The sequence below is a fragment of the Panthera uncia genome, chromosome E1, assembly GCF_023721935.1.
Source record: "Panthera uncia isolate 11264 chromosome E1, Puncia_PCG_1.0, whole genome shotgun sequence".
Lineage (NCBI taxonomy): Eukaryota > Metazoa > Chordata > Mammalia > Carnivora > Felidae > Panthera > Panthera uncia.
The window spans coordinates 50,903,123-50,931,062 of record NC_064814.1 but is presented as its reverse complement, the minus strand read 5'-3'; the positions used below and the strand labels follow the sequence as shown (position 1 = coordinate 50,931,062).

General features: G+C 52.2%; 1 protein-coding gene across 1 annotated transcript in view; it reads left to right on the top strand.

Annotated features, from left to right (window-relative positions):
* The first annotated feature begins 952 nt into the window (after window positions 1-952).
* The window catches only part of HS3ST3B1 (heparan sulfate-glucosamine 3-sulfotransferase 3B1), a 38,708-nt gene continuing 11,720 nt past the window's right edge, over window positions 953-27,940 (top strand). The window contains exon 1 of the mRNA XM_049636925.1: window positions 953-1,984. Within this exon, the coding sequence (XP_049492882.1) occupies window positions 1,431-1,984 (554 nt within the window). The 5' untranslated portion in view covers window positions 953-1,430. The remainder of the gene's footprint in view (window positions 1,985-27,940) is intronic.

Here is a 27,940-nt window from a genome sequence, read left to right as displayed (position 1 = left end):
TAATTAGTGTAACAGGTCAGCAGACCAAACCGCCTCCTAGATGAAGGCGCATGGAATGCTGGCCTTAACATTTATTCAGGGAAAGGGGGAAAGAGAGAACGATTTCTTAAACCCACGGTCCCCCCACAAACTCAGATCCGGACAAAACTTTCTGCACGTGACGTTCACACTCCCTTTTTGACCACGAAGCCTTTCACCAGACTCTACCTCACAGTTAATTTTCTTCCTTCGCTCCCCCGACCTTTCCTGCCAGTTAGGGAGCAGAGGGAAGATTTTTCTTGAGGACAGTTTACACCGATCTCAGCTCGCAGCCCGAAAAAGATCAACTCTTGGCAAGGAAAAAAAAAAAAAAAAGGAAGGAAACACTTTTTTAAAAAAGTTGACAGCCTTTTACAAACTTTCCACTTAAACTTCCGACACCGGTGCCTGTTCCGGGTCCCCGGCGTGGGATGGTCGCTTTGGGGAGGGCTGCAGGCATCTCTGGCCTGACTCTCGCTCCTCCAACCCCCTTCCTACCGTACAACACACACACACACACACACACACACACACACACACACCCCTCGGGCCCGCCAGCGAGACATCTGGATCGGGACTCGAGTCCCGCCCCAAGGGCAACTACACGCCAAGGCTGGCTCCAGGGCAGCGAGGGAGCAAAGGCGCGCGGGAGCCGGAGCGCACGACCGCACTGCTCGGCGGGGTCGGACCTCTCCCAACCCTCAGCCGATCCAGCATCCTTCCGACCATCTGCTCCTGTCACCAGCTCCTGGCTCCGCCCCCCCCCCCCGAGCCCGCCCCTTGCCCCGCAGCCAATAGCAACCTCCGACCTCTCTCCACCGCCCCAAACCCTTTCCACACCCCCACGTTCCGGGAGCCGGTTGGCTGCTGAACGCTCAGCGGAGCGCCTGTATTTGCAGAGCGCTCCGGGTTTCTGGTAGGCGGACGGGCCCGTCAGTCCGGAAGGCTGGGCCCGCCCTCCCCACCTCGGTCTCGGGCTCTCTTCCTGCGCAGTTCTTCGCAGCCTCCGCGGGGAAGTGCCGGGGCAGCTCCCGAGGCTCAGTGGGCAGGACCGCGAGAAGGCAGCCCCGGCGAGCGGCCGTGCGCACCGTCTGGAGTGGCCGGGCAGCGGGGGCGCGGCGTCCTCTTGCCCGAGCAGGAGCACCCTTCGGGCCAGCAGTTGCCGCCACCCCGACTTTCGTTCCAGTTGAAGCTCCTCCCGGGCAACATGTCAAAAGCCGCCACCGCTACAGCTGCCGCCGCCACCTGGGGAAGAACGGCGGCGGCGGCGGCGGCGGCCGCGGGCGCGCGGGGGCAATAAACCGACCCGCCCGGGCGTCCTGCGGGCCAGGGAACCCCCTCCGCGCTCACAGCTCCGGCGGGCCCCGCGCCATGTGCTGAGCCATGTCCCTCGCCGCGCCCCCGGGCTGCGCATGGGGCAGCGCCTGAGCGGCGGCCGATCCTGCCTCGATGTCCCCGGCCGGCTCCTGCCGCAGCCGCCGCCGTCCCCGCCACCGGTGAGGAGGAAGCTCGCGCTGCTCTTCGCCATGCTCTGCATCTGGCTCTACATGTTCCTGTACTCGTGCGCCGGCTCGTGCGCCGCCGCGCCCGGGCTGCTGCTGCTGGGCTCGGGGTCCCGCGCCGCCCACGCCCCGCCGGCCCCGGCTCCGGGTCCCGACGGGACTACCCCCAGGCTGCCGTTCCAGGCGGCGCCGGCCACCCCGCTGGCTGCGGGCAGGGAGCCGGCCGAGGGCGCCGCGAGCCAGGAGGAGCAGAGTCCCGAGACGCCGGACTCCCCCAGCCCCATCTCCAGCTTCTTCAGTGGGTCCGGGAGCAAGCAGCTGCCGCAGGCCATCATCATCGGCGTGAAGAAGGGCGGCACGCGGGCGCTGCTCGAGTTCCTGCGCGTGCACCCCGACGTGCGCGCCGTGGGCGCCGAGCCCCACTTCTTCGACCGCAGCTACGACAAGGGCCTCGCCTGGTACCGGTGAGTTTCCCCAGCAGGGCCAAGGGCAGGGGCGGCAGCCGCGATCCAGACCCTCAGAGGACGGAGACGTGGCATGTGCCGGGGAAGTGACAGGGGTACAGCCTCCGACCCCGGGGGGGCGGGGTGGGGCAGACAGAGGAATAAAGCGGCGGCGCCCGGAATCCCGCCCCGGCATGGTACCGGGTGCTCGGGGCTCCACTCGCCACAACCCATAGAAACTTCTCGAGGAGGTCTGGCAGCTCCGTGGCCTGCGGTGCCCTTAGAATTAATCAAAGGGGGGTGGTCAGCGACTGGACCCTCTTAACTGTGGCCGTTTCCCAAAGCGACCAATCCAGATCTGCTCGTATTTTATTTTTCCTCCCGGAGCGCCGGGACGCTCTGCGCCCAGCCGGTCACGGTCTCCACCCTAGACCAACTTCCAGAGCGGTTTCTGCTCCCCAGATGGGGAGCGGGGTGGGACAGACCGACGGCGTCTGTAAACTTTTTTGTTACAGTCGAACTCCTGGCTGGAACCCGAAGACGGCCAGACCCGCTTGGCTGGCGGGCAGCTTGGGCTCGGGAGGGCGAGCTGGGCGGGTGGCCCGGCGCCTCCGCCCGGCAGCGGGGCGGGCGGCGCGGAGCGTGGAGCGGTGCTGGTCCCTGTCGGGCAAAGGCGCGCACTGCAGCCGGCGGGAGCGGCGCGCGGCTTTGAAGGCTCCGGGGCGCCGCCGGCGCTGCTCGCTCGTTTCCGCCTCCCGGGCCTGGGTGCCGGGAGAGCGCGGGCCGGGACGCGTGTGTCCGCGGGCCCTGCACTACGTCGGGGTGCAAAGAATGTGAGGGGTTCGTTGATTGAGAAATGTGCTTTTCCCGAAGGTCGGGCCTTTAGAAAATTTCGTTTTTCGGGTCAGGTTGTGGGGTCGGGTTGCCGAGGGGCAGCGAGCGGCCCTTGGGGTCTTAATCACGACCTCTGCCCAACGCTTTCCAGAGCTACCCGTCTTTGGAGTGAGCTTTTGGGTTGAACCGAGCTTCCGGTGAGGCGCGGGTGGGCAGGGGGTCCAGACTCCGGCCTTCGAAAAACTTGGTCGCCAACCAGGAGCCCGGCCAACGGCCTACACTTACCCTTCTCTCTGGTCCTGAGCCCCCAACCCTCGCGAGTGTGACTCTGGAGTGGCCGGCAGGCAGTCCTCCAGGCCCAAGATGCTCGGGACTTCGGGGAAACAAAAGGGGAGAGTCGAACCGAACCCGCGTTCCCTGCTCCCATCCCCCGCCCCCAGGCCCCGCGAAAGATAAAAGGGGGCTGACCCCGCGGATTAAAATCCCCCTCTTCCCAGCCTTGCCCTCCCGCTCCCTTTTGTCCTTCATGTTTTTATTATTGTCAGGAGTTGCCCGAGTCTCGAGGTTTAGCCAGCCGTGACAGTCACGCTTCCCACCGTTGCCGGGCTCTGGTGTCCGACGTCTGGATTCGCGTCCGGGCTCCGGCAGCTCGCTGGTGGCGCTGAGCCTCAGTGCTCCCATCCGCGCAGTGGGGATCCTGTGGTTGCCCCCGCCCCGGGCGGAGAGGAGCGCGCGGGTGCGCTCGGGTGCCCGGCAGCCACGTGGGGGCCTCTCCGAGTGTCAGTGCCGTCGGGTGCCTTGTTGTTCCTGCTTCTGCCGCCACCTGCCCTCTTCCTCCAGGGATGAGCAATCTGGGGGCCGGGAGGGCAGGAACGTCTTTTCAGGGGGAACCCGCCGGGGGCCGGAGGCAGTCCGGGGATTTCTAAGATGCGAAAGCTAGGGGCCGGGTCGGGAGGACCCGGCTGGAAAATCGCCGAATCGGCGGAGTCCGGCGGTTTCTGGGGCAGGTACGGAAATCCCCACTGGAGGATTCGCGCGGTGTCTAGGCGGCCGCGCTCCACCTGCCACGTTCCTTTCGATGGACTCAAAACTGCGGAATAAAGAGCGAAGCCGCGCTGGAAAGGCTCGCCGCGCGCCTGCAGCGGGCAGCGCAGCAGCCGGGGAGCCTCGGGCGGGACCTGCGCCCGGGGGGGGGGGGGGGGGGAGGGGGGGGGCGCGGGGCGACCGGACTTGGGGGAGGCGGGAGCCCTCGTCGTCTTCCCTTGCCAGCTCCCGGAACCGAGGGGCCGGACTGACGGGGACCGGGAGGCCCAGGGCCCGCGGCGGCCACCCCGCGGACCGGGGTGGCGGGAGGAGCAAAGTGCAGACCCCGCGGCTCGCCCCCCGCGCCGCGGTCCCGGGCTGCCCCAGCAGCGCCCGGCGGGGCCGCAGGCTTAGTGGGTGTCTCTAAGAAAAAAACAAGACGAAACCCAAGGCTTTTAAGGGCCATCTGCTTACTTCGTTTTTTTAATTGATGAAGGATATTCTGGATGTCTGGGCACACGTGTGGACTTAATTATTTTGAAGGCAGCCGTTTTAACTTGAGACAGACCACACCGGGAGGAAACGCCTGTCCCACGACGCTTTTCCTAAAATCCGGTGCCCGGGGAGCACCCCTCGCCCTGGCCGGAGTTCGTTCTCTGGGCTCAGCCAAGCCTAGCTCCTCGCCAGAGGTGTGTCCCATTGTATCTATCTCCCGCTGTGTCCGGACGGTCAGGCCGCAGACTGCAGAAGAGTGTAAATAATAATTAACCGGAGAGTTGCAGTTCGCGTACTGGTTAAAACGTGTCCTCAGAAGCAGAAAATAGGAGAGAGGGGAAGACATTTTGAAGGCATTTAGACATTTTGAAGGCACTAAGAAGCTAGGGGCACGGATGGTTGAATCCGAGAGTCAGGCGTGGCGGTCCGTGGGGGAACCGAGGTCCTGGCTGTGTCTGAGCAAGTCGTTAATAGGTTTAATCGGTTGATAACACACTGTTGCTAGTGGCCTAACCGGTAGCCCAGAGCCTGGGCAGATTTGCGTTAAGTCTCAGGATTTGATCGTAGGTCTTTTACCCTTGGCAGAATGAGACCGTAGCAGGCCGAGCTACAGGGATCATGGTAGGAAGGAGCCTACCAGGGTGGCGACACACGGAGCTGACCTCGCCACCCGCCAGGAATCAGGAATTTTCTGCTGCTTTACCTGCTGCTGCAGGGAAAAAAAAAAAAAAAAATTGTTAGTAAGTGGGGTTCACCTGCTCCGGACCTGCGTGTTTTAGTCTGGGATTAAGACTCTTGTGGGTTTATTTTTCCAGTCCATTGTCCAGCTCGCTCTTGCTCTGATCAGGCCTCCCAAACTTCACAGGTGCTTCGAGGACCCCGTGGGTTGGCTTATCAAGACTTGGGGTGCAACCGGCCTTTACCTTCTGTTCCATGGTGGTGAAGGTGTTTGAGAAATAATGGGGGCACCTTACATACCCCCAGGTGGAGAAGTCACCCACCGCCTACACCGAGGCTCTGAACACTGGTTTAAACTTGGAATTTAAAATTAAATATGTACATTCTGTAGTAAGTTTCTCTTTTTGATTTGGCTTAAGCTCGGTAGATTTTCAAGAATTTTAATGACCCCAGTTTGGGAATTAAGTTAGCTAAATATTGTGTGATTATTATCGTGATTTTTTTTTTTTTTTTTTTTTTTGAGAGAACTATGCCTTAGATGTTACAGCGCCAGAACCCTTTCCCTGCCTTGACTCTTCTTTCCATTTTTGGTTGTACAAAGAAGCTGACACTTGAATGCTGTGGCCACGTTAGGAAAAAAAAAAAAAAAAGTCTGGCGTGTGGGTGGTTTTATAATGTTGATAGCTAACACTTACTGAATGTTTTCCCTGTGTGCCAGGCACTGTTTCAAGTTTTACAGGATTAGCACATTTAATCCTCGTTACAGTCTTGTGAAGTAGGTACTTCTATAGGCCAAGAAACACAGGCACAGAGAGGTTAAGCGACTGGCCCAAGGCCTCACAGCCAGAAAGTGACAAAGCCTAGTATAGCAACCCAGGAGGTTCGGATCCAGAGGTCACTCTGGGCTGTGCTCCCTCCTTGCTTAAAGTGACCAGGACAGGAGGCTGGTCATAGATGAGGAGTTCAGAACTGGGTTAGCTTTGGAAGAGTTTTGAGTTTTCTCTTGAACCTCTCGTAACCTCAGTGTAGACTGCTCACTTACATCAGCCCCAGAATAGGAGAGTTGCTGCATCCCATGTTGGCTTATAAACTAGAGTAAGGATAATTCTATCACTATAGAAGTTTCATTTCTGTGCCTGCACAGGACAGAGCCAAAGGAGTCATTAAAATTACAAAAATATCCTCAAATAACAAAGGCTGAGAAAACATGATGTCCCTACAGAGTAGATTTATTCTCTTCCGTTTGCCTTTTTTTTTTTTTTTTTTTAAGGCTGGGGAGGGGGGTGTGTGGGAGGACATAGAGTTAAAATAAGATGTTCCAGAACTTTCTTGGGATGAATTTATTCATTAAAAAACAAAAAACCGTCCCCCAAATCAAAACTGAAAACTTGCGCTTACCAAACCAGAAGACAGTTAAAACGAACAGGTGGAGCAGATTTCTTTAGAATTAGATTCTAACACCCAGTAACTTCAGAAATCTCTGACTTGAAAGCCAGCAGCGGAAAATAGCAACTTTTCCTACACTTCACTTTCCCAAGTGCCGAGGAAACTAATTTCTCCTCTGTTTTCTTAGACTAGCTCTGAAAACTTGGTGGCAAGGACCGCTTCTGTCTTCACTGAGGGAAATTTAAGATACGATCTGATTGGAGATAATCCTTTTTGAAGTAATTGCACTTTCTCAGTCCTGGAGTTCAAACCAAATATGCAACTCACTTCGAGCTGCTGGGTGAAGATCAAAAATCTCCATTTATATGCAACAATTTGAAATACAAACCGTCATGTTACAGAGCTGTCAAGATTTATTAGCAAGACAGTGCAGCATGTGTTGAACTCTGTTTTTAATTAGGCACCTAAATTAGACCATAAAATGGTTGATTAATCTTTTACAAGTTGAGGGGAAAATATAACATAAATTAACCTAATCATAAGTGTTTCCCCAGATGCTCTGAGTTAATAAAATAGTCAATATTTAATAGCAACCTATTTGTTTTAGATTAAAAAAATGCTGAAATGTAGGAATTACACTTCTCTTTCAAGTGATAGGGCATTATTGAACAGGCCTTTAAAAAAAATTAGCCTATGCCTTAAAACATATTTACCGAAATAAGATACCATAATTAGGAATTAAGTGTGGACTAAACTAGATTTTGCCTTTTTAACAGAGCCATGAGTATTAAAAACGTGGCATTTAATAGAGACTAATATTTATAAAGACATCTCCCCAGCTAAAGTTGTATTGTTTGAGATTTTTGAAGTGATCTGTCACAGCTGTTTTTCTAGTTTGGGTGTTTTATTTTTTTGTTTGAAGCAAAACTTTTTGAGATTAAAAAAAAGTCAACGTGTCACACAACCTCATTCCAAATGCATATGCTGGTTTTACCTTTTTGTTTAAAACGCGTTGTAGGATATAAGGTTTTCTGATTACATAAGTTGACCCTTAAATAATTTTTTTTTTAAGAGTTTTATTTATGTTTGAGCGAGAGACAGAGTGTGAACCGGGGAGGGGCAGAGAGAGGGGGGAGACACAGAATCCGAAGCAGGCTCTCGGCTCTGAGCTGTCCGCCCGACGCGGGGCTCGAACTCACAGACTGAGATCATGACCTGGGCCGAAGCCGGACACTTAACCGACTGAGCCACCCAGGCGTCCCAAGTTGACCCTTTTTAATCACTAACATTACTTAGAATTAAAAGTGCTCCAGGAATTTAAAAAGAAAAAAAACAAAACAAAAACCCAGCCCACTAGTGTTCTGAATCCAGGAAGTGGCGTTTATTTAGAGCTTCAGAAGTGACCCAAGATCGCTTGCAAGGCTGCTTTCTGTGTCACTAGTTTTTCAATACTTCGTGTCCTCACTCTATGAACATGGAAATTCACTTGATTGACAGAGACACAAAATGTCTACTCGAAAGGCAGCGCATAATGAGCATTTCTTTTGCTGTGAATAGAGTTAGTTTCCAAATAGGGCGCTACCTCTCTCATTTAACAGTGGGTGATTTCAGACAGTAAGGGAAATTTCGGCGCTAGGCTGCTGGGACAGTCAGGAATCCCAGCAAAATGAATTCCCGAAGTATGTGGCATATTTTCAAGGGTAATGGATACAATATGGTGCCTACCTCGAATGAAAACATTTACCATGACGGAGAAGAAATGAGATACTGGTATCTTTGAAAGCTACTTGTAAGTTGAGCATGAAGCTTTTTCTAATATTTAAAAGATTACCTTGTTAGAAATCTCCGATTGCTCTCAAAGTATACCAAAATAAAACTAACACCCAATAAAACTGGTGTTAGTATTATCGGTGTGTGTGTATATGTATATATATATATATTTTTTTTTATATTTATATATTTTATATATATTTTCTGAATTTAGATATGGGGAAAAGTTGAAAAGGGAGAAGTAATTACCAGCTTGAATAACATGATGATAAATATTTTTCATTGCAGCCAAGAGGCTGTGTGTCAAAATACTGTTAATGCTAATAAAACCCATTCATTTTCTTTGCAGATAGAGAGGAGTTGTTGATTTCCCTTATATCTATATCTTAAATTCTTTAAACACACACTTTTGTGGCTTGAAACGTTAAAAATAGCTTACATTCCTGGGTCACTCGAAAAATTTTACCTCATTGCATCATGGGTGTAACATGTTTAAGTAGCAAAGCTGTACTGAACAGTGTGTGCGCCCCCCAGAGAGAGTTGCTTTTACAAACTGGTAGGACTGTGGATCCGGTTAGAGAGGCACTACAGAGGGCAACTGGGATTTTCTACTTGCATTGTAATAAAAGTATGTATGTACATACATACATTCACTGGGACTTTAACTTGGTATGTTTGTTACGGAGCAGATAAGCTCTTGGGATAAAATATTTTTCTCCTAAATTCAGCAAATGTGTTAAAAGAAGACCCTGGTGTAGCATCAGGTTTGGTTGTTATTTAAGCCCAGGCTGGACTCCTGTCTTGCAAAGGGATCAGTATTTTTAAACACTTTGGACAAGAGTGTGAATGATTCAATGTGTTCTTCAAGCAGCTTGGGGGCGGAGGATTGAGACCCCCTGTCCCCCCCCCCCCCCAATCTGTCACACTCAGTGCACAGGGTTACACTTGCTCAGAAACTCATACAGTGCTGTTAGATTGTTCTGGGCAACGTGAAGCTTGGGGGCAACAAATGGAGAGTGAAAGAAATATACATATATGGGAAAGAGAAGTGAGAAGCGGCAGATTTCTCGCGCACACCCTCGACTGAATGGCGGAGGGGCAGGAGGGAAGATCTGATGACAGAAGTGTCCGGCATGGCCCCACAAAGACCCCCGGCGCGGCCACGTGTCTGCCACCATCGGGGAGCTGGCCGAGCGCTCGCCTAGACCCGGCGTCTTGGAAGGTGGCACAGAAAATGGCTCCGCGGCTGGGATCCGTCAGCACGGTCCCTGTGTCGCGTGGGATCACTACATCTGGTCCAGGATCGCTGAGCCCCGGAGACAGATGGCGGAGCTTCCCTTGTCGGGGGCGTGGCGGGGGCGGCCCCTCCGCCCCCGCGGGTCGCCCGCTGCATCCACGTGACCAGCCCGAGCGCCCCGCTGCAGCCTCACCTGTTGGGTCGAGCCGGGCGGAGCAGCCCGCGCTCGCGGTGGCGGGGAGGGTGCCGGCGGGCCGCGGCCGCGCGCTGATTGGTCCGAACGGTTTCCAGGAGGCCAATGGTGCTCCGCCTGCGAGGCAGCCCCGCCCAGAGTGGGCGGGCAGAGCCGGGGCGGGCGGGATTTCCCCGCTGCCAGCCATCCCTCGGGTGGGGCTAAGCGGGTCCTGAGCCTTGGTCGTCCTCCCAGCCCGGCGCTCAGGCGGGTCCGTTTGCTCGCTTCCTTTCTTTCCCCGCCCTCTGTGTGCTCGGAACCCTCCGGCACAATTTCCCCTGCCTTCTGGAGGGGAGGTGTGTGTTCTCGAAGTATACGCCTCCGTCGGGTAGAGCTGGGGGTGCAGATCGGCCTCGGCCTCGCTGAATCACTGGCTTGTCGGGGCGCGGGCGGAATGAATGAGTTCTTGAGATGGGCGAGGAAACTGCCTTTTTAAGGAGAAGGGGATGAGATGGCTCGGAAAGAAGCGAATCAGCAGAGTCCGTTTTCAAGCAGCACGTGTGTTCTCTTTCTCTCTGGGGGAGGAACTGTGTTCTCTTGGGTTCACTCACTTCTGTAATGGGTGCCTGGAATGCGAGTCAGCAGGTCCCGTGGGCACCCCAAACTAGCTTTATTTTTCCTGAATGGGGCCGGTTAAAGGGCAGGATGAAGAAAAAAGGTGGAAAAGGCCCCGGGTGGGGAGGAGAGGAGGCTAAGGAGAAAGGAAATAACTCAAGCCCCTTCTGATTCCTGAGTCTCTGCTGGACGGAGACCAGGTGGCTCAGCGCCCCCCCCCCCCCCCCCGACAGTGCCCTGAGTCCAGCAGCTGCCCCCTACCCGCAGGCGGTTGGAATGGCTCTGCGTGTGCAACCCCGGAGCGCCCTTCTGCCCCCAGCCCCCAGCCTGCATATGGACATTCACAAGGTTACCCTTGTTTAGTGCAGCGGAAGGTTCGAAGGACCACCTTAAAACGCCTCCTGTCACGGTCACGATGGATTTACACCATGCACTGGGACCACTGTCGTGCATTTGGAGCAGACCCTATTTTGGAGGGCGGATCTTTTGCAGAGATGTAGGAGATGATCTGTATTAAAAGAACGGGGCGCGTTGGCCTAAGACAATGCTCTTTGCTGCAGGAGTTGTTGAAGAAATGCAGGATTTGGATCTCGGGTCCATTAAAGTGGTCTCCCCAGGGGAGAAGACACACTAAGCAGACAATTAAGAGGACAATCTTACACCCCCAGATCACTCCCAGTTCCTTCCCCCCAGCTGAAAGGCCTCTCCCTCCCCCGCCAACTTGCTTGTTTCCAGACCTGGCTCAGCCCAGCCATTCCTCTTGATGTGCTGTTCCTAGGGTCCCTGGTGCCCTCCAGGCTGATTGTTCCAGAAATCTCCAGACACTTAGCATATGCTAGTGCTGCCAGTTAACACAGATACACAAAGAAGTAAACATCCTGTTCCAGCCCAGAGCTTTTACAGAAGCCCCAAGTGGGTGAGTGGGTGTGGGGGGGAGGGGTGAGCACAGAGAATAGGGGAGGAGAGCCGATCGCTACTTTGTCACTGACTTGAAACACTCAAATGGAAGAAGTCAAAGGTGACCATTTTGAGCCTTTTTGTGCAGTCAGTGAAGAATACATTCTCCTAAATCATGCTGACCTATTTTTTTTCCCACTCATTTAACAAGGGTTTATTGAGCATTTACCTTAAAAAAAAATGTGTATTTATTTTTGAGAGAGCACAAGCAGGGGACGGGCAGGGAAAGGGGGCCAGAGGATCTGAAGCAGGCTCCGTGCCGACAGCAGCAAGCCCAACGTGGGGCTCGAACTCACGAACCGTGAGATCATGACCTGAGCCGAAGCTGGAGGGACTCTCAACCAACAGAGTCACCCAGGTGCCCGGAGCGCTTGCTTTTTAAAAAACATGCAGACTTTATCTTTCAAAAGCATTTTTAGGATCACGGCAAAATGGAGTGAAAAGACCAGAGTTCCCAGGTACGCCCTGTCCTCACAAATGCACAGCCCCCCTCACTGTCCCCATGCATCACCAGAATGGTACATTTGTTACCATTGATGACCTTGCATGACACATCATTATCATCCAAAGTCCTTAGCTTACGTTAGGACTTACAGAGTTTACAACATTGCTCTTGATGTCCTGTTACAGCTTTTGACAAACGTATAATGACATGCACCCATCGTTTTAATATCCTACAGAATAATACGACTGCCCTAAAAATGCCCTGTTGTAGCACTCACTTTTCTCAAGTGCTATCCGTGGCAGCCAATGGAAATACGAGAGACGTGAACTCGTCCTTGAGGGGCCTGTTTGAACCGGGGAACTAAAAAAATCCACAGGTTCAAAGACGCCGCAAAGCAACTTAAGCACTGATTTAAAAAATTGTTTGTCCTGGGGTGCTTGGGTGGCTCAGTCAATTAAACGTCTGACTTCGGTTCAGGGCATGATCTCACACTTCGTGAGTTCGAGCCCTGCATCGGGTTCTGTGCTGACAGCTCAGAGCCTGGAGCCTGCTTCGGATGCTGTGTCTCCCTCTCTTCTCTGCCCCTCCCCTGCTCACACTCTGTTTCTCTCAAAAAAAAAAAAAAAAAATGAATAAATGTTAAAACGAAATTAAAATCGCTAGTCCTGCGAAATCACTGGTAATTCCGAAAACCCTTTTGAGGAGAACGGGAAGCGTTCGATGAACCAGTGAAAATTGAAATGTGATTTTGTACAGTTTACTTTCCAGGAGCTTTCCAAAGACCGCTAAGCAGATAGGAAGGAGAGGGAGCGTCCATTACTATGTGATACAGTGGGGGGGGGGGGGGGGGGGGGGGTGTGTCTGTTGGGGGGGGGGGGGGGGGGGGGGGGGGGGAATGGCTCAGCGTTAGTGAGTGAGGGCCTGCTGTGTGCAGGGAGTGATGCTTCTGTGTGATTCCCCCCCCACATGGTGGAGGAGGAAAGGGAAACTCTCAGAGATTGGTCGCCTAAGGTCCTACAGCTAGATCTGCAGGTGGTCAACCTCTTGAACCCAAAGCCCTCCCAGATGGCCCTTCGAACGCCCCATCTTGGAGCTCCTGTACATGGCGGAAATTCCACCTGGTGTTCCAGGGGACCGCTTCAAGCCATCTCTTCTCTTGTTTCCCTCCTCCCCACCCCCACAAAGACACACAGACTTTTTCACATTAAAATATCCCCGGGGTTATAGTTTCCCTTTCTTTTTCTGTCCCCGTGCCTACTTTTCCTTCTGCCCACACCCGCTCCTCAGCCTCAGCTCTGTTGGAATGGCACGGGCATTTGATAGATGGCAGTTTTCATGATACCTATGTCACAGTCACTTTCACATCACCCCTGCAGCCCCTACTCTAGCGCTAAGATCTGTGTATTTGATCCCCCTTTTCTGACCGCAACCTCCCTCCATTTCTTCACTTACCAACCTGTTCTCTTTCACCTGTTCTTTGAGCCTGCCCGCCACCACCACCGTACCCCAATTCTTGGTTCTCAGGATGACTGAAACTCTGCCGCTTGCTCCCTATGCCCTGTTGCTTTCCTTCTGCGTTCTCTGACACCCTAACCACCGTCGTCCCTACCAGCGGAGACCTCTTGCTTTGTACTGTCCCCAGCCGCTGTGCAGGAGAAGGTCTTGACTGTAGAGCCGACCTGGCCCATGCTGAGTTTATGCCCTTGTCCAAGAACTTGGCTCTTACTGTGCAGCTTGCTGGCCGTTCAGGTCACCACCGCTTACCCATGCCAAGACCCGTTGTGTACAAAGGAACTTCGGGATGGCATCGTCTTCCTTCAAGCACCCATTCAGAGAACTCCTACACGGGCAGAAACCACAGAGAGACCGTGGTCTCTGTAGGAACATCGCGCACTTAAAATCTTCTCAACGTGGCTTTAGTTTCTGCTCATTTTCTTTTCATTCAGTGTCTTTTCATTCAGTATCACCTTTCTGCTTTTCCAAGACTTCCCTTCTTCATTGCTAAGAAGTGTTGTGTTCTCTCTTTTCTGCGTGCTTTGAAGAAAATCCAAGACGTCGCATTATTTTATCTAGAGGCCTGGCTTTTTTTTAAGTCGGATTCTTACTTCACGTACCTACAAGAAAGTGTGCAAAGTAAGAATGTGCAGCCTGATGAATGTTCACAAAGTCAACATCCCGAGGTAATAGGGGCTTAAGAACTCACCCCCCCCCCAAAGCCACCCTTGTGCCCCCTTCCAGTCACTGTCCCTGTCCCAAGGACATACCAACCCTCCTACGTTCCACCATCACACATTGTGGAACTTAATATACATGAAATCCTCGAGCGAATACTTGCAACGTTTTAAAAACCTGTAAATTCATCGCTGATGTTGACAGACTCTGAAGTTTCGCAAGCAAATCCGGGTTTTCCGATTCTTTCACAAAGGGCGGGACCAACGGCTGGCTGGAACCGGAAGGCACCCGCACCTGTGAATGGGGGCGTGTTCTTTTCCCGTTTGACACAGTCCTCACTGCTCCTTACTGTCTCCCACTGGGCCGGCTTCGCTCGTCTGTTACCTGCCTGGTCCTGGGTCAGGTCAGTGCCAGAGTGCTGGCTGCACACTGTCCCCTTCCCCCACCTCCTCGCCTCGTTTTTCAGGTATGCACTATTTCAGAATTAAATTCCCTCCATCTCATTGTTCGTCGTGGACGTTCTCGTTAGATTTGGGGGTTAGCCATTTCTCGTTGGACTTGGTTTTCGTCGGACGCCTCTGTAAGAATCCTGGGAGAGGTTGCACGGAGCTCCGAGGCTCGCTGGGGCCATTTGAAATCAGAATCCTCGTCGTCAAATTTGTTCTAATGACCCGCTTCTATTTAAAAGATGTTTTGGGGGGTCACCCTTTTCCCACAGACTTTGTGACCTTCGGGAAGTCGCTCTGTGTCTTTGGCGTCAGCATCCCCACGTGTACAAGGGAGGTGAGCCCGTATTTCCCCAGTCCACTGGGGATGTGTGGTCCTACTTCTCGTGACTAGTACACAGCCCGTGCCCTGTGCAACACGCATGCTGGTCTATACCCCTCAGTGAGTTCGCTGAGCAGGACCTGAAGTGGGCTCCAGGCTCTGAGCTGTCAGCATAGAGCCCGACGCGGGGCTTGAACCCACCATCCGCGAGATCATGAGCTGAGCTGAAGTCAGACGCTTAACACCGGAGCCACCCAGACGCCCCACTCAGTGATAGCTTTAAATGCCGACTGTCCGGTGTTAGCATTTATCTTCTTGAGGACGGTTAGCAGGTGGCCTGCCGGCCACACTCGGAGAAGTACTGTCTCCAGTTCCTTCAGCAAACAGAAAGTTCTGGAAAGATGAATAGGTGATAACGCAGAAGAAATGGTTCCGTGTTCGGGCGTTCAAGGCCCTGAGAAGCACTACGGCCCAAAACAAAACAAAACCAAACCAAAAAAAGCCCAGATGGGACAAAACAAAAATCTGTTTCCTTTTCTTGGAGCTGGCATTCCCCACCCCCACCCCCACCATGTACAGGATTCTCTTTTCATTCAGTATCACCTGTTACTCCACGAAGCGGTGCTTGTCCTGATGCCACTTTGGGGTACATTAGCAGACCAGGTCCCCAGGGTTTCTTACACTTTGAAGAATTTGACCCCGGACCCTGTGCGCTCTCTGTCCACCTTTAAAAAGGTGCCCCTTTGGGGCGCCTGGGTGGCTCAGTCGGTTGGGCGTCCGACTTCGGCTCAGGTCATGATCTCACGGTCCGTGAGTTCGGGCCCCGTGTCAGGCTCTGTGCTGACAGTTCGGAGCCTGGAACCTGCTTCAGATTCTGTGTCTCCCTCTCTTTCTCTGCCCCTCCCCCGTTCCTTCTCTGTCTCTCTCTGTCTCAAAAATAAACGTTAAAAAATTTAAAAAAAAAATAAAAAGGTGCCCCTTCTTATTTGAAGTTCGGTTCCATGCTTCTCCTGCTTGTGAAGTTGTCACGACCCTCATGTGCCTGGGGGCACCTGGGTGGCCCGGTCGGCTGAGTGTCCGACTTCAGCTCAGGTAGTGATCTAGAGGTTCGTGAGTTCCAGCCTCGCGTCTTTGCTACCATGCGGAGCCCGCTTCGGATTCTGTGTCTCCCTCTCTCTCTGCCCCTCTCCTGCCTGCCTTCTCTCATTCTCTCTGAAAAATAAAACGTCACAAAAAAACAACCTGAGGTGTCATCATCCCTTTAACCGCCCCCCTCCTCCTCCCCAGGGTGATAGTGCAGAAAAAGTAAAGAAAGAGAAGGGGCGGGGGTGGGTCGCGGTAAATCAGGGGAGCCAGCCCAGGCGGAAAGTTGCTGAGGCTGAGGCCAGGGGAAACCGACTTGCTCGTGAGGATTTCAAGTCGGGTCTCGCTGCAAGCTTCTTTAGAAGGCTTCGCCCGGCTGGTGTGCCCTGAGCAGTCTAATTGCTGGTTCAGCGTTCCTCCAAGAAGCTTATGTCTGCTTTCAAAGGTGAGGGCCCCGTCTCTGCTTGCTGGTGCAGGGGGGCGGGGGTGGAGGGCGAATTGTATCTTATTGTATCAGAGCACGAGCAGGATTGCTCACGCCCGGGACAGAAGGCTGAGTTCTCTGGGAAATAACCCGTTCACTAGCCGCACATAAACATCAGCGCCCTGCCCTCGAGCTGCAGAGGGAGCCAATCACTTTAAAAAAACAAAACAAAAACAACCTTGCATTTTCCCTTTTGTTGTCTGGGGCCCAGGGGGAACCCTTGGAAGTGTTCTTACTACCCACGGCACCGGAAACGAAGGAAACTTTAAGATGAGGTGTCCCTGGGAAAGAAGGCGAGTGGAACCTTTTAACGGAGAGCGAGAGGGGGATTAATTTACCTGTTTGTACCAAACTTAAGTTACAGGAGTATCTGGATTTCCCCTCCAAGCACTCTAAACTTGCTAGCTAGAATGACCTTATCTGCAGATACGCTTACATCGACTCCTTGTATTTGGGGACATTCTAACACCTGTTTGCATCGCCTCCCTCACCTCTGCCCTGGGCTCTCGCTTACAGTGGGGGATGTCTGGCGGGGGCTTTTCACGTGGCCTGGAGGCGCGGACCGTTTCACACCAGAGTGGGGGCCCCCACTGCATGGACTTGACTAGGTTTTCATTCTTATCGCACTTCCCTTCCTATAAAGTTACGTATGTTTTAGTGAGATATTTAATACCCGTCTTCTCTTTCTGTGGGGCCTTCTGGAAATCGGGCAGTAAGGCAGACTTCTCGCCAAGCCATGGCCAAGGCATCTGGACGGTAGAAAGAGGTGTGGGCTGAGCACTAGGGGATGGGGTAGGGCAGAGGGAGTGTCGGGATTGGGAGAGGAAAATGGCTCAGAAGTTGAATGTTATGTGGGGAGCGAAGCCTTTATCTTACTGGCCAGAGGGATTTGTTGGGGGGGAGGGGGGCGCGCAGCTGAGCCTCCCCTACTGAAGAAATTTACAGATGCTTACGTGAGTTTTGCACTTGAATTCTTTCCATGCAAGCGTCTGCTCCCCGGGGTATTCATGAGAAGGGATGGGGCTCTCTTTGTCACTTACTCCAGACCCCACCTCTCCCTACTGCCTCCCTGGGTAATTTGGATGACTGTCCCGGAGGGCCTTTGCTCCGTGGTCTGAATTGAAGTGTTGGGGGAGCCTTGCCCACGTCAGCATGGAAAAGTGACTGCAGGTATCCGTCCCATGTGGCTTAGGGGCTGCATTTCCCTGGGGGGGGGTGCGGGGAGGCAGGGGGAGGGCTCAGGAGAGCACAGCCGGGGGGCTCATGATGAGGGGTCTGCCCCATGCACCTTTCTCCTTCCCTCTGCCTTTCTTTCCCTCTGTCTCGTCTGGTTCCGTCATTCACAGTTATCCTTAGCCTTGTGTTTTCCTCCTGTCGCAGCTGGAAACAAATACAGAATGTGGCCCGTGGCTTTTTGTGTCTGTTCTATAAAAAGAGCATTTGCCGGGGAGCACATGTGCTGGCTTCCTCAGGACTTAAGCTTTTGTGCGTTTGAAGGTCTTTGATCAAAGAAGCCACCTCATCTGAACCCAGATGGTGTCTTTCGGGGATGCCAGTTGTGGGCGGGAGGGGGTGCCTGTGCCCTGTGGCTGTTTGGCCTCCACCTGTGGCACATGGATGGTCCGTAGGTCCCCCAAGCTCGAGGTGCGTACCCCGCACGAGCAGACAGCAGAGGTCCGGCTGCAGGGAAAGATAACACCGAGCGTTTGCACCGTTCAGGCCCAGCCGTGGGCTTTGGGTCCTACACGTTCGGCCCCACTCAGCGTTTCGCACGTGAGCGCCATGAAGAAGCTTCCAGCTGCTTGTCAGTTGCACTCTGACGTGGATTTGGTGCTGTTTCGCGGCCCTGGCAAAAATCCTTGGGCTTCTCTGTGCTCGGGGGCGCGGATTGAGGGGACCCCCGGGAGGAAGCCAGTGTCAGGGACAGCCCTGAGGACCGTGTCCCCTGGAGCCCAGCCGCAGGGATGGAGAACTAGGGAGGGCTTCCCTTAGCTCCGGGTACACGTGACCATCCACTGGTGTTGCTTTTTGTTCCCGATGGCTGCGTAGATCTGATTAATTTACGGAGCATCGATCCTGTGCCAGACTCCGGGGTTGCAAAGATGTGTTCATTTCTGAGATGCTGTTGTGTGTTTATCAGCCCGGCCGGAGCCTGTCCTCATGAAATTTGCATTCTCCTGGGGAGGCGGGCAGTAAAGGCATATAGCAGGTGAACGAATAAAACTAGAATACTCCCACTGATAAGAGCCAGAGGAGAAATAAAACAGGACGGGGCATTGGAGGGTTAGCGGGGAGGAAAGAGCTGCTTTAATTTTAGGCAGGGGGTCTTTTTCAAGAGGTGATGTTGAGGAGAGGCCTGAATGAAGAGAGGGGGTGTCCGAGGGTCCAGGAGGTGGGAACCTGCCCCCAGAGAAGGCATTGTGACCACAGTGAAGAGATCAAAGGAAGTTGGGGGGGGGGGAGGACAGAGAGGAAGCTCTTTATGTTCTTAATGAGGATGCCAGTTGGGGGCTCTGTGAATGGGAGGGCCGGGATCTGACCTACTTTTTTAGAAAAACCCTGACCACCCCATAGAGACTGGCCAGGGAGAGTGCAGCTTCGGGCAGGGGTTGAGATGGCTTAAGTACAGTGGACCTTGATGGATGCACAAAGGAGAGGCCTGGTTAAGGGGTGCCTGGGTGGCTCAGTCGGTTAAGCGGTTAAGCGTCTGACTTTGGCTCAGGTCACGATCTCGCGGTCCGTGAGTTCCAGCCGCGCGTCAGGCTCTGTGCTGACAGCTCAGAGCCTGGAGCCTGTTTCCGATTCTGTGTCTCCCTCTCTCTCTGACCCTCCCCGATTGATGCTCTGTCTCTCTGTCTCAAAAATAAATAAACATTAAAAAAAAAAAAAAAAAAGAGGCCTGGTTAAGGCAGGAAAAGATTGCAGAGGGAGACCTGTTCTGGATGGGGAAGGATCTCTACTGGGAAGGCCTCAGAGAGGAGGGGGCACCCTAGTTAAGGTTTTGACGGGTGAATAGGAGTTTGTGTGCAGACCGTGCGGGGAAAGGGGTCTTCTTGGCAGAAGGAATACACGTGGAAAGGCAAGGAGGTCTACATGAAAAGGTGTGGATGTGGGGAAGGATGGGCAGAGGAGAAACAATAATTAGGGTAGGACAGCGTCAGAAGGATTGATGTCTTTGGTGAGTGAGCCTTAACTTCATGACTTCAAAGTGCCACTGGTAGCACTGTTTATCCCGCACCTTCCCCCCCTTCTCTCCCTCTCTCTCTCTCTCTCTCTCTCTCAAGTATTTCAACTTGGAAGTGGGATTTACAAGATGCCGTCGAGTAGCGTTCAACGGGCATCGCTCCCGCCAGCGATCAGAAGAGAAGCCGCCCAGAAAACCCAGCAATTGCCAGAGATGCTCACAGGATGTGTTCCGGGACCCACGTCCCCTAAGCCGGTTGCTTTTTTGCTTGTCTGGATGGAGCCTTTCATTAGGGTAAAGCCTAAAGCCATGTAATTAGAAATTCCACCGCTTGGCTCTTCGGACCTACAACAGAACAGCTCCGTGGACGCTCGGCTCCAGCATTCTTAGAAGCTGAGCAGGGCCGGGCGGCTGGTGCCCAAATGCCAAACCTGGTAATTAAGAGGTGGCTTGGCAGGCACACACCTGTTCTGGGTGTGCAATTAGTGCCTGCCGCCCTTGTTACTGGAGGTTGTACCTCTGCACCGACCCCTGGGGGGGGGGGGTTGTGGGGGGTGGGGGGGTACGTATGTGTCGATTTCCCCCCTCCCCCCTCCCCCCTCCCTCTCTCCTCCTCCCACCCCCTTTCCTTTCTTCTTTACTCATCCGAAGCCATCTTTCTCTGTTTTTTTTTTTTCTGGATGCCACGTTTCCGATCGTTTAGTCCCAAGCCGCCCCTCTCGGGATTCCGCCAGGAGCAACCCCGGTTTTATCCGAAAACCAGAGTAAGAGGCTCTCGCGCCTTTTGCCGTTGCTGTCTTTTCTTACCGTTCAGGAGGGCCGTTGCAAAGAAGGGGACCAGCTTGGAAGGCCAGAGGGGAATGGGAATGATGCTTGGGAGGAGAGCATTTGGTGGTGTGGGGTTTTTTTTTTTTTTTTGGTTTTTTGTTTTTTTCCCCAGGAATTGCTCATCAGATACTTTTCCAGTCTGCATTCCTGGTTTATAGCCAGGCTAATTTAATTTCCAGCTGAGAGGCTACTCCCCATATGATGGTAATCTCAAATAGTTAATGAGCTAGAAGAAGAGGCAGCCTATTGAATTGATTCGCGGGGCTCAGCTCAGCGGTTTCGCAGCCCTCATTTATCAGCCTGTTTGTTTCTGGGTTTGGGAGGCTCGTTCAGCCTGGCACGGCCTCCTGGATCTCCCCGCTCCCAGAGGTGGATTGAGCTGTGCCTTCTGGCCTCTGGACATTCGGAACCAGCTCGCCTTTCCTTTTCACGCCTGGCTTCCTCAAAGGGAAGGAGAGCCGAGGAGATAACCTTGGGTCCGTGCGTCTGTCTAGGACACCTGTAAAGCACACCAAGAAAAATCCTGAGTCTCCTTTCCTTCACTCCAGCCAGGAGGGCGCCTATCACCGGCAGAGCCTTTTGGGCCCGCCGCTTTGAGCCACGCTGCCCTGTCACACGGGTCCTAGGATCTGGGGCGAGGGCTTTCCTCCTGCAGAACGCCGACACCGCTGAAGAAATTAAAGGCTTGAGCGCACACCGGGAACAGTGACAGAGGAATTAGGGCCATGCTTGGGAGAAGCTAATCTGATTATTTTCGTTTGTGTGATCATTTGTTTCAGTAGGGTTGAGTTGAGAAATGAACTCGAATAAAAAGCATAAGAGCATGAGTGCAGGGAACCAGTAAGAGGTTTAGCTCCTCGTTTCTAAGTTAATCTCTCTGCGAGCGTGTGCGCGCACACACGTTTATTGAATGCAAGTAGGTTTATTTCATTATAACTTATGCCCCATGTAATTCCCCAAATTAACTTAAAACCAAGCCTTTTTATTTCTTATCATCAGAAAAGGAGAGAAGGTGGAAACCTTTTAGGAAGCGGATGGGTGATACCAGATGGGTCGGTGGGTCAGGTGGATGACTGCTGTGTTGGAGCCTTTTAATCCTGGGGGCCCTTAGAAGTGTCGAGAACTGGGATGGACAGTGAGATCCGGAGCTGAACATTCTGATGTCCGAGGCCAGGCTCTGCCATTGCCCCGTGTTTGATTTGGGGCGGCCCCATTTAACCGCCCCCAGCCTCAGTCTGCCCATTTCAAAGATGGCGCACCCTGCCCATTTCAAAGATGGCCCCTGAGAAGGTTGGTGTTGGAGAGGCAACCAGATCCTGGAGACACATTCCTTTCTGGTGAGTAAAGTGCGGAGTCGGTCTCAGAATTGACCTCCTCATGGTCGACGACGAGAGACCCATCTTCTGACAAAAAGGAAGCTCGTGTATTCTTTACCAGAGGCAGTCGTTTTTCTTTGTTTCATTCTTTTTTTAACATGTATTTATTTTTGAGAGAGAGAGAGAAAAAGAGACCAAGCGCAAGCAAGGGAGGGGCAGAGAGAGAGAGAGAGAGAGAGAGAGAGAGAGACCCAGAATCCAAAGCAGGCCCCAGGCTCTGAGCTGTCAGCACAGAGCCTGACACGGGGCTCGAACTTGTGACCCATGAGATCGTGACCTGGGCCGAAGTCGGACACTTAACCGACTGAGCCACCCAGGCGCCCCCAGTCATTTTTCTGTTGCCTGAACTTTGAGTATTACAGTGATCAGTGTCTTTGTGGCTTCCCAAGGCCACGCGTAGACCCATCATTAAGCCAGCCCATCATGGGGATCCCTGCTAAAATACGGAGGTGTGTCCCATTTGTAGGCAAAACCTTAGGGGGGTGGTGAGCAAAGCTCACGGGGCCTAAGTGTGATGCTGACGATATTACGTGGACAGAGAATGAGTGTCCCCTGGGCTCTGGCCGCTGACCTAATACACCAGCCATCCCAGTTGGACTTGTGACAGTAAAGCAGCAGACTGGTGGCTGGGACATTGCTGTCGGGGGCGGGGCGGGGGGGGGGGGCGGTCATCACCATTGTGTTGGGATATTTCTGTTGCCTTCTGAATAAGAGCTGAGGGGTCTCCCACCCCGGGAAAGGGAGTCCTTCCTCCGACGGATACTATATTTGTCTCCTAAAGAGTCCAGATTCGTGGAGACCGATGGGTGGGGCCCCGGCTTTAGGGAGCGTCTTTCTACACTCAGATGATTCCGAGTCTCAACTTGTTACCCAGTAGTGGCACCTGCCTCCGAATGACAAATGAATCAATGCGCATTTAGCGAGCACAGGGGTGAGGGGTGGGGGGGGGGGCGGGAAAGCAGGGGAACTGCCCTTTGGAGGGGTTGGAGCTACACTAATTTCCCAAACGTGCTAATGGGGCAGCAGAGGGCCACACGTCTCTTGTTCTCTCCTTTAGGTGGTGTTTGCTCAGGGGCTTAAGTGCCCTGTGTTCCCAGCCCCTGGGATTTGGAAGTGGACTCATTTGGAAAAGTAGCAGCTTAAAGGCCTTTATTTGGTTTTGTCCGTGAATGGAGAACACCACTGAGCCTCTCAGGGAGAGGCGGCCCACTCTCAGCACCCTGCCTCTGGCTCGCCTCCCAGAGAGACTGCCCGCCCACCCCAGGCTGACCCACCTGCCCAGCATTGGCCTTTCCGGGCCAGAATTCTAGCCAAAATTTGGGGGGTATAGTTATCTGCGTTCTCTCAGTTTCTGTTTTCATATGTATACACACACACACATACATATGGACACAAAAACTTAAATCCTTGTTTAAAACACTTCTTGGGTGAGAACCTACATTTTGCTGCTGACTCCTCCCCCCCCCCACCATCACTCTGTGGGAAGCTACAACTAAATGCCCGTGAATTCAGAGCCCATTAGTGCCATGCGCACCCCCCCCCAACCTTGCTTTAAAAACTGCAGATGATCTGGGGGCGCCCTGGTAGCTCAGTCGGTTGAGCGTCCGACTGTGGCTCAGGTCATGATCTCGTGATTCCTGAGTTTGAGCCCTGCGTCGGGCTCTGTGCTGATGGCTCAGAGCCTGGAACCTGCTTTCGATTCTGTGTCTCCCTCTGTCTCTCTCTCTCTCTCTCTCTGCCCCTCGCCCACTCATGCTTGTGTGCTCTCTCTCTCTCTCTCTCTCTCAAAAATAAATAAAAACATTTAAAAAAAAAAAAAAACTGCAGGCGATCCTTGCTGCTACGTCTTTTCCCATCTCTGTCCTGTGTTGCTAACTTTTCTCTTTTCCTTCCTACAGAATGGCTTTGAATTAGCTACTCTTTTTCATTCCCACTGCCCCTTATTCAGACGCACAGAATCTCATTTATCTTGCAACTCCCTTATTGAAAACATACTTACGGTGATTTCTTTGAGAGGAAAAAGTACAGCAGGGGAGGGCCGGGGGGTGGGGTGGGGGAGAGAATCCCAAGGAGGGCTCTGCACTGTCAGCACACAGAGCCGAATGCAGGGCCCGAACTCCCGAACTGTGGGAGAGACCCTGACCTGAGCTGAAACCGAGAGTCGGATGCTTAACAGACTGAGCCACCCAGACGCCCTTTATTTCACTCACGATTAATGAGAGAACCAGACAGGTGTTACCTGTGGTTCTGAGAAGACGTCAAAAGAACATAAATTCACTTGGAGTAAAGAAACGTTGCTGTGACTTTAGAAAGAGGGTGGGAATCGGACTTTTTTCCCCAAGCGGTGGGAAGTGGAGAAGGAAATCCACAGAGCCTCCCCCAGAAAGCGTTTCTCCGCATGCCTGTGGTCAAGAGCTATATTGCATCGCTGTGTTGTTAATTTAGAATTCCTAGAGTTGCAGAATATTTCAAAGGCAGTAAAAGCCTAGAGTCAGCTAACTGGAAGGAAGACACCCCCCCCCCCCTTGGCAGTCTTTTTTTTTTCCTCCTAATTTTTTCATTTTTTTTTTTTTTTTTTTAATGTTTATTCATTTTGGGGAGAAAGCGAGAGAGGAAGAGACCGAGAATCCCAAGCAGGATCCCAGCTCTCAGTGCAGAGCCCGACGCGGGGCTCGAACTCATGAACCATGAGATCACAACCTGAGCTGAAATCGGGAGTCAGATGCGTAACTGACTGAGCCACCCAGGCGCCGCTCTTGACGTCTCCTTGTATCAGTCTCCAGTGGGACTCCCGGAGCCCAGATCTGTTCAATATGTGTTGCTGGGAAGCACCATGGGCCACACTCCAAATACATCTCTGTGCCACTCCCCTGCTCCATCTGATGTGGCTTCTCACCGCCTTAGATCAAATCCAGCTTCGGTCTAGCATTTGTCCATTTACCCACTTACCTACTTCATTCATCAAACAGCCAGCCCACTGGGGCGCCTGGGTGGCTCAGCCTGTTGAGCATCCCACTTCGGCTCAGGTCATGATCTCACGGTTCACAAGTTCGAGCCCCGAGTGGGGCTCTGTGCCAGAGCTTGCTTTGGATTCTGTGTCTCCTTTTCTCTCTCTCTCTCTCTCTCTCTCTGTCCCTCCCCACTCATACTCTGTCTCCCAAAAATAAATAAGCATTTTTAAAAAATTAAAAGAAAACAGCCCACTTATTGTTGCCACAGTGAAAATAAGGCACAGTCCATTTCTCTGGGCGTCGGGATAGGAGATCATCACTATTTTCCTTCTTTTTTTTTAATGTTTATTTATTCTTGAGAGAGAAAGAGAAAGTACAAGCTAGGGAGATGCAGAGAGAGAGAGACAGACAGAATCCGAAGCAGGCTCCAGGCTCCGAGCTGTCAGCACGGAGACCGACCAGGGCTCCAACTCGTGAACCGGGAGATGATCTGAGCTGAAGTTCAGACGCTTAACCAACTGAGCCACCCAGGCGCCTCTGAGATCATCACCGTTTTCCAACCTGGCCCCAAACAGTAACTTCTCATTCCAGGTTGTGCCCTCTTCTCTTTGGATATCTGCAAATGGCTTCCGTCATTTAGCCTCAAGCATTGCTGGCTCATTTACATTCATTCATTCATTTACTTGTTCATCAAGCACATTATTTGCACATCAAGCACATCCATTTTTTTGCTGCTCTGTGTGTCTTTTGAAGATGAAGGTCCTTGGGGCGCCTGGGTGGCTCAGTGGGTTAAGCATCTGGCTTTGACTCAGGTCATGGTTTCAGAGTTCATGGGTTTGAGCCCCATTGTTGGGCTTTGCGCTGACAGCACGGACCCTACGTGGGATTTCCATTCTCTTATTCTCTCCCCTTCTCTCTGCCCTGCTCCACTTTCTCTCTCTCAAAATAAGTAAATAAACTTACAAAAAAAATCCTTAACATTCACAATCCAAACAGATACAAACAAAACATGGAGGGCAGTAAGATTGTACCAAACGTTTTGTTCTTAGAAATAGTCATTAAGCTTAAAAATAGTTACAGGGTTAGTGTTCCGCTCAGACTGATGGAGGGTAAAAGGCTAATCTGACTTGTAACTCTTAGCAGCCTCTCTCACTCACCATTTAGTTATTTGATCTCTTTGGTGCTTAAAGTTTTGTTCCCTTGGGGGACTTGCGGTGTCGGTGGGGAGAAAACGCTGTGTCTGAAAGCACAGAACTGCTGGAAATGTTAATAAGACTCACCAGGCAGGCAGGCTCATCCACCAAAAACTTCTCATTGAATGTAAAAAATCACCATGGGACACACACTCCCTGGAGCGTAGCATCAGCCTCCCAACACGTTCCATCCCTCCTGTCCTTCCTTGGACATGAAATCCACAGTCAAGCTGGACTCTGCAATCTGTTCCAAATTTATTGCATTTCTATATTAAAAAAAAAATGGCGGACCATGACAAAGAATGGATGGGAATTGGGGAAGTTGGACTTTTCTTCTGCTGAAAACGGACTCTGGTGAACTTCCATACTTTTGAAGCTGAGAATTCCAAAACGGTTGCGGGGTGGGGAGTTGGGGGACTTTGGTGAGTGTCTCTGGGGTTTCCATCGGCAATGTGGTGCCACTCATTTTCTTGAGACCCCTGTGTGTCAGTTTCAAGGACTTGGTCAAGCCCAACTGATGACGGTGAGGAGTGTGAGATAACAACCAGCAATTTTTTCTTTCGTCAGCAGTTTCCTCTGAAGTTTATCCTCTCCCTTGGATATTCTCTCTGGGTAGAAAGTACTTCTTTTCTTCTCTAAAACGTTCTTGAGCTATTTAAAGCCTGTGATAAGGGATGTTTATTTGTAGTCATTTCCTTTTACTTTAGCTTGACTTTAAACTTACATCTCGGGATTTTTATTGGCCTAATTTACTTTATACGGTTTTCAGTTGATAACCATAAAACGGGGTCCTGTTTGTTGAGTCGAGGGGAAGGATGGAGCCCTTATCTTGGACTTCAGTCTAGAGTTGACTGGGATTTCTCTGGTCCCGAACTCCTACTGGCCGCACAGCCGGGAGGCAGGAAGGTAACTGATGATATCAAGTCTTCACTAGGTGGGTCTGGTTTCAGCCAGTTGGGCTATTTCTTTCCTTCAGCCTCAGATGGACCCCCCCAACTGTGGCTGGTTTGATCCTTGTAAACATTCTCTGCCATGTTAAAAAAAAAAAAAAAGGAAAGAATCTTCCCAAGTAGGTTGTGTTTCTATTCTATTAAAGGCTGCCTCATTTTCCATTCTTCTGTGGCTTGGATCACCACACTCATTCATTGAAGTCAACCCAAGAATGGGCACTCAATATTCCTTTGTCTCTGATGTCCTACCAGGGGACTAGGAAAGAAGGTCCAATCATGAGCTCTTTCATAGCACAAGTGGAGAATTAAGGGAAGCTGAGACTTCTTCAGATACTTGGTTTTTCATGAGCCTTTGAATTTGAGAACCAGTTTAGTGTTTTCTTTTTCCTTAGCAGTATTTCCGCAGAAATACCCCTAGGATACAGCCACATGCCAGAGGAGATAATAAAGAGATACGAGTGGGGTTCATTCCACCTTACCTTTGGGTAGGGTCTTGCTGCTTTAAGAGCTTTTATTCACTTGCAAATAACATCCAATTTTATTATTATTATTATTATTATTATTTTCTTGTAAACTAGGCAGGACAAATCTTTCCCTTTTACAGATGAGGAAAGGCAACTCTGAGATGTTAGGCACTTTGCCGGAGGCCACACAGCCTGACCCTAAACCCTGCTTTTCTTTCCACCCCACCAGGCACCAGGCTATTTAATAAGCGGGTGCATAGATTCAGGGCCCATTGAACATTGGCCTCTGTCTGAATTCCACCCCAAGGTGTTGGCCTATACCGGTGCCCCTGAGATGTAGTTAATGCATGTCAAAGAAACAGATCTCTCCATCCGGGTTTGACTTCACCCCTGCCAGCTTGGGTCAGACCACTGCTGGCTGAACAGGAGATGGAGGAGGGGTGCGGTGGGGAGAGATGGAGATGATCAGCGTCATTTTTCAGATTCTGAGAGCCCAAGAACATCCTTTTAGACCAACCCATTAACTTGCATATAGAGGGAAACGGAGCCCAAAGCTTTGAGTGCCTTCCTGTCCAAAGCGGGAGCCAGAACGCACAGCCTCGTGAGCTCTGTAGCCTCTGCTTTTTTTTTTTTTTTTAACAGTGTTAGAAAGCCCCCTCCCCCTGCCCCCCCTGCCTTGTGTGTTCCCTCCCCCAGCTTCCCCGGTAAGGGGTAGTGCTTGCCCTTCGCTCTGTGTCCACAGCTAGTGCTGAGTGTTTTCTGCAGCTCTTGGGCGGGGGCCTGTTTACAAACATTTGCACCGAGTTACCAAGGGCACAGGGAAGGCAGGTTGTCTCGAGATGAGGCAGGGAGCGATTTACAGGAGCCTGTGACACACACGAGGCGGGCCCTGTGCTGCCAGGCAAGTCCCCC